This window comes from Zeus faber, assembly GCF_960531495.2.
Source record: "Zeus faber genome assembly, chromosome: 2".
Taxonomy (NCBI): domain Eukaryota; kingdom Metazoa; phylum Chordata; class Actinopteri; order Zeiformes; family Zeidae; genus Zeus; species Zeus faber.
This window is the reverse complement of record NC_137189.1, coordinates 31220493-31233505: the sequence shown is the minus strand read 5'-3', so window position 1 is coordinate 31233505 and position 13013 is coordinate 31220493. Positions and strand designations below refer to the sequence as shown.

General features: G+C 43.4%; 1 protein-coding gene across 1 annotated transcript; it reads left to right on the top strand.

The window, feature by feature from the left end:
- Positions 1–7239: 7239 nt before the first annotated feature.
- Positions 7240–12764, top strand: LOC307247733 (polyadenylate-binding protein 1-like; the record flags this gene model as incomplete). The annotated part of the gene is made up of 6 exons (XM_080023856.1): positions 7240–7438; positions 7868–8061; positions 11721–11836; positions 11937–12067; positions 12231–12325; positions 12513–12764. The coding sequence occupies 6 exons, from the start codon at positions 7240–7242 to the stop codon at positions 12762–12764; spliced, it is 987 nt and encodes a 328-aa protein (XP_079879982.1).
- Positions 12765–13013: the final 249 nt, after the last annotated feature.

Genomic DNA, 13013 nt, shown 5'->3' with positions numbered 1-13013 from the left:
CAATTAAAATGTATAAATATGCCTACGAAATAAACCCTGAAACGAACGAATGAGGCAATGCATATGTACGTGATTACATATATTTCAATTGATTTTTATTTTAAAAAGCTTTTCAAAATACTTTTTTATTCATGTCAGTCTTCGTATTTATTTCATAGCGCCCTATTTAATCATCTGAGGGAACTTTTATTATATAATAATGCAAAAAACTGCCATGTTTACTTGTTTATGTAAGGGAAGTTTTATTTCCTCGTGCCACATTTCCGATCCTAAAAATGCAAATGAACGGGGCGTGGTTATCTCGCAGAAGCGCGCGTTCAGAAAAAGCGCGCCCCCGAGATGCCGCGCTCGTACCACTGAGGTACTACCGAGCGCGTTGAGGGTCAAATCGAGCTTTTTACGGTTGTTGTTTTTTTCCTCTGCAGAATGTTGTATTCTAGACTTGAAAGGGACTTGTTGCGGTTTTTTTTTATGTCTTCAACTACTGTTTTTTTCTATCAATAAATAATATTGTATTTGTGAGCTTTATTTTGAGTGTTGTAGACCTTTGGATGAAACGTGTGCTCGTTCACGTAAGCGTGATTTGATAGGCTAAATATGCGATCGCTCTGAAAAGGGTCAATAGCTGGACGCATTAATCATTTTTCTCTTTCTGTTTATTTCCCCCCCCAGCTTTAGGTACAATACAGGTACTCCCCACTTAACGACCTACCTGTTTAACGACTGTTCGGACTTACGACCAGCGCGCCACCCAGTCTGTTGTGTGCGCTGCATGCAATACTGCGGCGTGCGCACTGCGGGCCCGGCGCCTCAGCGTCAAGCATCTCCTCGCGCTTCACCATTCTCAGTCTGTCTCGTTCCCACAGTCTTTCAGTATTAACACAGGTCCTCGCTTATCGACCAATTCGCTTAACGACCCGGTCCTAGGAATGAAACTCGGTCATCATGTGAGGAGTACCTGTAGTATATAAATATTTTTAAATCAACCTTTTTACTAAATAGGCTTATGAATTACTACATGTCCTTTTGCCAGTGACAGTTCCCCAGTTAACTGGATGTGGCATATTTTGGTGACCGAAATCATTCATTCAATACTAGACCAATTGTCGATGTGCTCATGCGTAGTCGTTTTTTTTAGGAATTAAAATGCGTCTATCTATGATGGTTTTCTGTCCCAACAAGTCAGCTTTCACCGCAATTTACTGGGGAAAAGGTCAAAATAAATTGTTGATAACAAAAACTCTTCACGCAAGTTTTTAGGTTTTACCTTTGTCTTGTAACCACCTCCATCATAACATGGAGAACGCATCCTGACATCTGAGAATAATGCTGTCAGATACAGGAAGCTCAACATATGTCAAATTCATACTGCTGACTTGTTTCCCCACAATAGGTAAGTCCTGTGATTTTCAGCCTGTTATCCTTACGTTTGTCCATTATAACAGGGGAATGCATTCTGAAAGCTGAGAATGTTACTGTCAGATACTGTTCGCCCTGTGTTCAATAAGAAAGGAAGCTCACACGAGTATTACACAAAAGACTTTAATAACGTTAAAAAAAACAACTATATTTCAGAATATATAGTACAGTTCACTTTAGTTGAAATCAGCATGGTACCATTTTGCCTTGCTGTCTGAAAGCTACAAGCTATGCTGTCTACAACCTGGTTGTTTTTTACACAACTTATAGATGGGGACAAAGTTATTTGTTATTTGTCACTACAAATTTTACTAAATGCAAAACTAAATGGCAAAATGTGCAATATTTAACACAATCGCACAAATATAAGGAAAAATACACTGTAAAATGTGGGAATTAAATAAATTAGAGCTAAAATATACACAAGTCTAAATAATTCCAAACGTAAACCATTTAAAATCAAGGAAAACTATAAACAACAATATTATCTTTAGCAAAATTACAAGTATGTAAAATAAAAAACGTTCAAATTGATGTAATTTGGGTATTTGAGTTATTTTTTTCATGCTGCACATACAATTTCTCCTCTGTCTTTTCCCTTCCTACACACACATGGTGGAACCACCTTCCGCAGGCATCACAGGAGGTCTGCAGTGCAAAAACATTAACAATTGTGTTATAATGTGAACATCGATGTTAATTCCTTCACCAATATTAGCTTTCGGGATAATTGTGTTTCTGAGTTGGTGCTTCAGCGCTTGCCACTTAGGGGGGATATTTTGGGTAGAAGAGTGAAGCTATCCCCAAGTTTTTTTGAAGCTCATTTGCCTTACCTATTGTGTGGAAACAAGTCAGCAGTATGAATTTGACATATGGTGAGCTTCCTTTTTTATTGAACAGAGGTGGAACAATATTTGACAGCATCATTCTCAGCTGTCAGGATGCGTTCTCCCTCTTATAATGGAGGTGGTTTCAAGACAAAGGTAAAGCCTAAAAACCTGTGTAAAGAGTTTTTGTTGTCAATAATTTCTTTTGAACTTTTCTCAGTAAATTGCAGTGAAAGTGGACTTGTTGCGACAGAAAATCATCAGATATACGTAGTTTACTCAAAACATCTGAACTAGGTTCCTCCATCAGGGTCACTTCTTTCTGTGGTAGGTCTATCACACATTCGGCAGCTATGAGAAAGTCGGGAACAAGCAGTCATGCCTCGAGAATATCAGCCACCCACACTGGATGCAGTTACGATTCGTTCCCCAACCGGATATTGACCATGCCGTGGCCCACCACAGTGGCGCAGCCGCTTGTCACTGTGATAAGGGGCAGTGTGGTGGGTGCCAGTAGCTGGTCCCTCTTTAACAGAAATCTGAGTAACTGTAGACCTGGTGTCTACAAGCACATGAAAAATAGCCCCCTCCATTTCCATCAGCAGACGGCGTCCATGAACTATTTGTGGTGGAGTTTTGGCCTCGACTCTTTGTACTCATTAAACCCTATTTGCGAAACTAAATCTCTGAAGTGAAAGTTCTGTCACAAAATTTCAATTTCTGTCGCGTTATATGGTTTATTAAACTATAAACTTATCATATTAAATGACTAATGGCAACCCTAAACCTAATAAATTTTTATTCACTATTATTTTTTTAAACCTGCGCTGTCAGCATGCTGGGCATACAACAAGGAGTATTTGTATGCCATTGCATCTAGGACAGAGTTAGTCTGCAAGTGGAGTTCAAGTTCTCAACCTGCAATGCGACTCTTTATTAATTCTTAAATCATCAAGAACTGCTGCAATAACTCTGTCCTGTGGATGACCTATAGGATGACATCAGCACAGTTTTTTGTTATACAGAACCACCACCAATCCCCTTCTTTGGAGAATGATCTGACCATGTTTGTGTCAATAAACAACTAATCACTACTCCAAGAGGGGGAGATTCACCACGGGTGAGACAATTAAACGAAAACATAGACATTGGATAACAACATGTATTGATAGACAGAGTTAATCGGGTCCAGGAAAACTGAAACAACAATTGGGCACATGGCCTCTTTCTGTCATAGTTATGACGGTAAATAAGGGAGGAAAGGAGAGGGATGCAACCAGGAGGGTGCTGGGGTACGTTCAAAGAAGGTGTTGGTGGTGTGTGCGTGTGTGTGTGTGTGATGGGACCGCCTGTGTGTGTGTGTGTGTGTGTGTGTGTGTGTGTGTGTGTGTGTGTGTGTGTGTGTGTGTGTGTGTGTGTGTGTGTGTGTGTGTATGTGTGTGTAAGTGTGTAAGGTGTCCACCAGTGAGCGTACAGGACTTATCCCAATTGGTCCAGGTGTATAAGGTTGGTATTATGTCGTGGCGCTTCCAAGCAGCAGAAAGGGCCCAGAAGCACAAAAGTAATGGTCAAATTAATGATGACGAAAATAAATCATAAAGAAAATAAGCAAATGAGTACAGGTTTTAAAAATGATGACACTAACTCCAAGGCAATAGTGAGGCAAGTTATGTGACTCTCATTAAAGTAATACAACGAGACACACGCTAAGGGCAGTTAATTCCTTCAGAGCGGAAATTAATTTAATTCAACATCAATATATAATCAATATATAATATAATATATATATATAATATAATATAATATAATATAAATATATCAAACCATATCAAGAAGCAGATTTGGAGGTCTTTCGTCTTACAGATCGTCAAGTTGTATTGGAGAGTTTCAGCGAGTCTTACCGCAGCTCGTTTTGTTCGCTAGTGATTTTTAGCCACGTTGTGTGGGAGTCAAGGGTTGGTCTTTGGGCGGTGCCAGGGAAAGAGTACCTGCTTGGGACGATGCGGCGTGCTTCGATGGCCTTGATTTCACTGTCACATAGTCGGTCCGGGCAAACTGATTTGACTCTCCAACGACATCCGGGTTGAAGAGAAGATGGCTTCGCTGTGGTTCTCTCGTTGAGGTCAACTCGTGTCAACTAAACCAACCTAGCCACAGTACACTGACGTTAATCAGTTAGGCTTCAACCGATCCATTTTTCGTGCATCGGTTGAAACAAAAATAATACAATAATGTAATGTTGCATAAACCGCGAGGTTTAGTGATACAAAATGATTGGAAGAAAATCATAAAATGCAGTTCTTCAGCTGGGCAACCAAAGCAGGCTTGCTCCGTCAAAGTTTAATTGCCAGTAAATCTCCATGTCAAAAGAAATTCCCAACAACACCAATTGTAGCCTGTTTCGGGGAAGAACCCATATACTATGTACAGTATAATACATTATCTGTTTATATTCTGTTTCAACAATTAGCCTTACATTCTAGGGAAATATCCGATTTAGTGACGGTGATTGTTGTTTTAGCCCCAAAAAAGAGGCAGAATTCCTCATGAGGGGGGAAAACACATTTCAAAGCATGGGATTTAAGTTTTCCATACATAGATACTGTAGACAGATAGGCAGATAGACAGATAGATAGATAGATAGATAGATAGATAGATAGATAGATAGATAGATAGATAGATAGATAGATAGATAGATAGATAGATAGATAGATAGATAGATAGATAGATAGATAGATAGATAGATAGATATGAATAAAATAATTGCAATATACAACAACCTAATGACAAACACAAACTCAAATACATTTGAACCTAAGAATTGACAAAAAAGCAATCAAATAAAGCAAAAGAAAAAAATATAAACAAATATTGGCAATATAAACCAAACCAAAATGTGTAAAAAATGTAATAGAAGCAAGAAACAATTTTCAATATCCAATAAACCTAATAATGAACAATAAACAATAAACAATGAGTTAAACAGCTGAAGATACAGGTAAAGTGGAGAGATTAACGGAGATTAACGGTCCACGATGGGTTGCGTATGTGGCACGCACCACATACACAGCACAGGGAGAAGACTAACTGCTATGGGATAACTGCTGAGTGAGAGAACAAATACCCCCAATGTATGTGTGTACTAAGCCTGGCATCGCCAGACTAATCCCTCCGCCCATTTTCGATTTCCAAGGGGCGTTACTAACGGGCGCGGACCAAAATGTCTCTGGACGCAACAGGACAGACCTACAACCAATCAGAGCACTGGATAGACCTACAACCAATAAGAGCACTGGATAGACCTACAACCAACCAGAGCACTGGATAGACCGACAACCAATCAGAGCACAGGCTACACCTACAACCAATCAGAGCAATGAAACGTGCGACGGAGCGCGGTAAATGCAACTTTTACCAAATCCTGTCTGAAGTACGGCAAACACACCTTTCTTATCAACAAAAGTTTTTTTTTGAGAAAATGTACCGTCCAGTTCGTTTAAAACTGTCACGATAGCGGATTCGACAGACTGGACCGCATCGGAGGCAGCCATTTTGATAGTGGATACAAAAAAACGTTCCACGTGAGCGCCAGCCATCTTGGTAAGGTGCATCAATGGCGCTCCTCTGCATTGTCAGCGTGTCAAACCCGCCCCATATTAGGTAAATGGTTGTGATTGGCCCAACCCTGGCAAGGTTGGGTGGAAATCTATTTGATTGGGAGGGTGGCCAGACGTATTCTGCAGAGCAAATGAAACATGAGCTGCAGATTGGTCTGGTTCCCAGGATAGTGTTGCAAAACTGTGGAAACGGGAGTTACAATTGTGAAATTCCTCTATTCCTCTATTCCTCCCATTGGAATCATCCGCTCATTCTGATATATTTTAGACCCATGTGGCTCAAAAACTGTGGGAGGAGTAATTATTATTTTTCTTTGGCGTTTTAACGGCAGCTTGCATCCTAAATGTTGCACTGCTGCCATCTTCTGGAGTTATTAACTCCTACAATGTTAACTATGTCACATTTTCCTCATCGGTCCTGGCCTCGTCAGGGAGCTGAGCAAGCATCTTCTGCCTTGTCTACTTCCACCACACCCCACCATAGTCTTTACTCCTGCTCCTGTTAGCAATAATCTTTCCATTTCTTCCATCGTGTCTTTTCTCTTGGCTACATAGTTCCTGCAACTAACAAGCACATGCTCTAGTTTCTGGTTCCTGACAATGATCCCAAAAAGCGGTTGGATGCTTCTCTATAATGTGAAGTGTACCGTTCAGATTACTGTGTCCTGTTCTTAACCTACTCGTAATTTTTCTCCTCTTTTCTACTTCCGCCCCTATATTTCCCAATACCAACTGTATTTTGAATGGATCGTAGATGTTTTCCTCTTATCAGTGCTGCTGCCGCTCTTTATTGATTTCCTTCAGTACAATGCCCTCTCCTTCTCATTTTGAGAAAAGAATACGTGTGGCTACGTTTCCTTTTTTAAAAGGCTTGCTCTTGCTTGTTTGTCCAGCCTTTCATTACCCAGAATACCTGTATGAGCAGGAACCCAAATGAATATGACTTCAGCGTCTTTATTTCGCAAAGTAAATCCTGACGATTCCTGGACGTACCTGACATGAGACTTAATCTTCTTGCGTTTTAAAGGTGGCTCACATCCAATTGTAATGTTGCAATACTGCCCCCTTCTGTTACTGGATGCTATATCCTGTGTGTTTGCGTGCGTGTGTGCGTGCGTCTGTCCGTGTGTCAGTGTGTCCGCCTGTGCGTGCGTCTGTGCGCACACGTGCGACGGAATTCAAATAATGCCTTTGTGACATCAGTACCGCTCTGGTGATGTCACAAAGCAGCCAACCGACAGTTCTGCCGCTTCTGTATAAAAGGCTCCGCCCTCTGCCCCGCCCCGCACTCCACGTCACACGATCGTTCCTGCACGACGGACTAGAGCTCAGCAAACAGAGACGAAAATATTACAACGAACAAGAAACAAACCAAGATGCCGTCCAGTGATTTCCCGCCAACGAACGCCGCGGCCTCCCTGTACGTCGGGGACCTGCACCACGACGTGACGGAGGACATGCTTTTCGAGAAATTCAGCCCCGTCGGTGTCGTGTGCTCCATCCGGGTGTGTCGGGACAGGATCACGGGGCGATCCCTGGGATACGCCTACGTCAACTTCCAGGTGCAAGCCGACGGTAAGACCCCATTTGATGTTGACTAATTATTGACTATTTATTGAGTATATTCGACTACTGCGAAGGGAAACCCTTCCAATTATGTGCTGCCCAACCCCCCCCCCGAAAAGGCCTGCGTCCCAATGACGTCAAAAATGTGTTATAGTATATTAGATTTGTAGAAACAATTGTCTCAAACTGCTTAACACAAATATTCCTTAGAATATTTCAAATGATGCAGTCAGTTGGCTTTGTCACAGGTATTGGGAAAGAAGAGCCAACAGTCTTTAACTGATGACACTTGGGGCGGGGTTCATGATTGTATTATGGGGGGGGGCGTTCTTAAGACCTAATTCAAATTAAGCATTTTTGCTGTGCACAAATAGCAAGTTGACCGTTAATTAGTAATTAATCCTGACTCTTGTCCGCCTCTTCCTCTTCTCCCTCCAGCCGAGCGTGCGCTGGACACCATGAACTTCGATGTGATCCATGGGCGGCCGGTTCGTATCATGTGGACCCAGCATGACCCCACGCTCAGAGACAGCGGAGTGGGGAACATCTTCATCAAGAACCTGGAGAAGTCCATCGACAGCGAGGACCTGTATCACACCTTCTCTGTGTTTGGAAACATCCTGTCGTGCAAGGTGAGGGACCGTGGGTCAATTCTTTGCCTGAAAATCAAGTATTGTAATGTTTTTAAAACGTGTATAGCACGTTCCAAAATGCAAATAATGAGACAAATTGCATAACATGAGAACACATTTTTCTAAAATCCAGTGAAAAGAAAAATTCAGGCAAAGGTTTAAGCATTTTTAAATCCCAACCGCTCAGCTTTCTGATGTCACAAAGGCATCATGTTCATGCCCTCAGGTTGCCATAGCTACGGGGGGCGGGGTCAAGTTGACCCTTAACGGAGAACTCCCTTATGTTTACATGTTTCCATGGTGACTGGATTTGCTTTGCTGGAGTATTTTCACATAGGAAGCCCATTTTGCCCCGTGACACCGCTTTGGCAAAATCTCGGCTCAGAAAGTGAAATATTTTGTGAACCATTAAACCTTCCACAAAGTGATTGCATAACTGTTTTATGGAAATTTATGGCAATAATAAAATAAGATTGGGAATACTAGTGTGTGATGAAGCAAGCAGATTTAATAAATAGCCAACACAGTCCGAGAATGAAGAAGGGTTGTTCTTTATCTTTTGGCAATTTATAGAATTATTTGTTTTAAATGCTGTCGGGGAGGGGAGCTTTTCATGAAAACTCATCAACTGATTTACTCAAGTTCCATTGCATTGGTTTGACACGAGTGTGAGGCTGATGTGTTGCTCTCATCCCCTGTCTTCCAAGGTGGCCTGTGATGAGAATGGCTCAAAAGGCTACGGCTTTGTCCACTTTGAGACGCAGGAAGCAGCAGAGCGAGCCATTAAAAGGTTGAATGGCATGCTGTTCAACGACCAAAAAGTGTAAGTGTACCAAACTGAGGGAGCCATTGGGGCCCATTTTGTGCACCTCTCTCCTTCTCCGCCGGTACAAACGATGCACGCGGCACCGATCACCCCCTCTCCATGTGTTATGCGTGCAAAATTATAGTAACGAGTCTACGAGTCGTGTGCTGTTACTCCCATTACCCATCCCCCACACTGTTTTTAGTTGTTTTATTTGGAGGAACGGGGCTGGGCTCTCCGTATTGCTGCCGTGTTCCAGCCATGACGATTCACACATAAAAAAATATATCATTTATGATTCCCCTTATTTATAATTTCACATTAAAATGTTATTCTGCCCGACTTGAAGAATCTCACTTGTCGCCTTTTCACAGTGATTGAATTTGGAGGGTGTTGTTACGAGATTATTATTTATTATCTTTTTTGCTTGTTTTTACCCAGCACCTGTTTTTTGGCTGTTTTGTAATATTGATAATCGTCCCATACACTGTAGATTCATAGGGTGCTTCAAAACGCGCAGAGAACGCGAGGCCGAGCTGGGCGCCCAGGTTCCGTACGCCATCAAGGGCTCACGAGATGAATACGTGGACGAAGAGAAACCGATGGAAGTCTCCAGCAAAAGAGGTGAGATAAACAGTTTGAAACATAATATTTGAAATACATGATATTTGTGTCAGTTTTGTGTATTTTGATGAAAGTTTCATGAACTCCACGACAGACAACACGTCGGAACACGGACAGCAGACGTCAAAAACGGCCTCCAGCGACGTCACTAACCCTGCAGCCTCGCTGTACGTCGGGGACCTGCATTACAACGTGACGGAAGACATGCTGCATGAGAAGTTCGGCCCCGTCGGAGCTGTCCGCTCCATCCGGGTGTGTCGGGACCGGATCACCGGGCGATCCCTGGGATACGCCTACGTCAACTTTCAGCAGCAAGCCGACGGTAAGACCCCATAAGATGTTGATTAAAGTCATTTTTTAAAGATGCACTTTGGCTGTCCACGTTAGTTGACCGGTAACTACTGAATAATCCTGACTCTTGTCCGCCTCTTCCTCTTCTCCCTCCAGCCGAGCGTGCGCTGGAAACCATGAACTTCGATGTGATCCATGGGCGGCCGGTTCGTATCATGTGGACCCAGCATGACCCCACGCTCAGAGACAGCGGAGTGGGGAACATCTTCATCAAGAACCTGGAGAAGTCCATCGACAGCGAGGACCTGTATCACACCTTCTCTGTGTTTGGAAACATCCTGTCGTGCAAGGTAAGGGACCGTGGGTCAATTCATTCTCTGGCTTATACAACTATCGTGGGTCTAGTCCAAGATGGGTAGGGATCTTCCAGTAGGGTCTTTTCATTCATTGGGGGCACACAAATGCCTCCATCACGTTAAAGGTACAATTCCAGGTGGGCAAGTTATTTAATGATTTGTGTTTAACTCTGATCGGGTGGCTTACGAAAGTTTCACTGCATGGGTTTTGACACGAGTGTGAGGTTGATGTTTCGCTCTCATCGCTTGTCTTCCAAGGTGGCCTGCGACGAGAATGGCTCTAAAGGCTACGGCTTTGTCCACTTTGAGACACGGGAAGCGGCAGAGCAAGCCATTAAGAGGTTGAATGGCATGCTGTTCAACGACCAAAAAGTGTAAGTGAAGCTTCGTAGTAGGATTTATTTTTTTCCATAATTCTGGCACAAACCAGAAAAATGAAAATGTTTCCATACCCTTTGGATAGTACATTTCATCCAATACCTGATTATTGTTTGTTTATCAATGCTGATAATTATCCTGTGTTACACTGTAGATTCATCGGTCACTTCAAAACTCGCAGAGAACGCTCTGCTGAGCTGGGCGCCCAGGTTCCAAATGTCATCAAGGGCTCAGGAGAAGACCTGGACGATGAGGAACCGAGGGACATCACCGGCAAACACGGTTAGTTTTAACACACAAGCCGCTTGCGGGGTCCAACGTGAACCTACGTGAAACCTGCAAGAGGGAAGTTCATACAACAAACACAACGTAGTGTTTGTTTGTATGTAAGTTATTCTAAAGAAAATATTGATTATAAAAATCCACGACAGACTCAACAAACACAACGGACAACGGGGAGCCGGCGTTGAAGATGGCCTCCAGTGACGTCATCAACCCCATGGCGTCCCTGTGCATCGGGGACCTGCACCACGACGTGACAGGGAACATGCTTTACGAGAAGTTCAGCCCCGTTGGTGCCATCAGCTCCATTCAAGTGTGTCGGGATCGGATCACCGGTCGATCCCTGGGGTACGCCTATGTCAACTTCCAGCAGCAAGCCGATGGTAAGCCCTCGCGTAGACAGTGACTAAAGTACGACTGAGGCGTCATTTAAAAAAAAAAAAGCATTATGGCTGTCCACAAACGCCAGATTGACTCGTATTTACTAAATAATCCTGTTGCCTGGCTCCTCTTCCTCTCCCTTCAGCCGAGCGAGCGATGGACACCATGAATTTTGATGTGATCAAGGGGCGGCCGGTTCGTATCATGTGGACCCAGCATGACCCCTCGCTCAGGGAGAGCAGCGTGGGGAACATCATCGTAAAGAATCTGGAGAAGTCCATCAAAAGCGAGGCCCTGTACAATATCTTCAGCGTTTTTGGAAACATCCTCTCCTGCAAGGTAGGGGGAGCCCGGGGGTCAACTCTTTCCTGGCTACTTGTGGTTCTAGGGCACAGTGGGGAATTTTTTTTCGGGGTAAACTAATGGGTACTTACAGTATACGACAGTGGGCCACAGACCATCACGGGCTTACCGAAGTTTTTACTACATTGGTTTTGTATGAGGGTGAGGCTGATGTTTTGCTCGTGTATCCTTTCTTCAAGGTGGCCTGTGATGAGAACGGCTCAAAAGGCTACGGCTTCGTGCATTTTGAGACGCAGGAAGCAGCAGAACGAGCCATCGAAAGACTGAACGGCATGCTGTTTAACAACCAAAAAGTGTAAGTGTCTGTACTCAGCTAAAACCAATACCTGCTCACCTGTTTTTTTGTTTTTTTTATTGTGTATTCATGTTTGTATTGTTTGTCCTGTATAATGTAGATTCATAGGACGCTTCAAAACGCGTAAAGAACGCAATCCTGAGTCGGGCCCCCAGTTTACAAACGTCTTCATCAAGGGCTTGGGAGAAGAGATGGACGATGAGAAGCTGAGGGAAGTCTTCAGCAAATACGGTCAGTTGAAGGCACAAGCCTCTTGCAGGGTCCAAAAGCAAGACTTTCCTGTGTTGATGTAGATGTGTTGTTTTTAACCGTTTCAAACACAAAATACAATATTTGTGCCGTTTTGATGACACTTTTAGAACAATCCGATTATTAGACTGATTTCCCTTCCCAGGAAACACCATAAGCACCCGAGTCATCACCGACAACAGTGGCAAGTTCCGTGGCTTTGGCTTTGTCAGATTCGAGAGGCATGAGGACGCGCAGAAGGTGAGGACTGAGTGAAGTGAAATGTTGTAATACTAGTTGAGTCTGCGACAGAAGACACCTGTGCGCAGGCACGATCAGACCACTTAAGAGATAGCTTTAAAGAAATTTAAATTTGCCTTTCAAGCAAAGAGCCATCTGTTTTCCCGTCCGAACCTCCCCAGTCATCCGATGTGTTTTTTGTGTTTAGGCGGTAGATGAACTGAATGGAAAGTTGTTAAATGGCAAGCAGATTTGTGTGGGCCGCGCCATGAAGAAAACAAAGCAACAGACTCAAGTGAAGCCCAAATTTGTGCCGCACTACCGCTACCAGCCCGCACCACCCTCTGGCTCTTTCATGGCGATGCCACCCCAGGCCCACCACCCGGCCACCGGGCAATGGGCCCAGCTCCGCCCCGGCTTGCGAGGAGGGGCTCCACAGGGCGTTCGGCCACAAGGTTAGTCTTTTGTTTTTACTCTGACTTTACTCTAACGTTACTAGATGAACATTAGTGTCGTGAGCGTTTTTTTCATCACTTTGCAGCCATGTTTTTATTTTTGGGTAAGATGTTGTCGTTTTGTTATTTATTTAAGTTTGCTGGAAGCACCGCACAGTCACTTTAGTTGCACATGTTTTTATCATTGCCAGATTTCCCCACGCTCTTCCTACCACAGTTTTCGATCCATACACACACACGTAATACATCAAAAT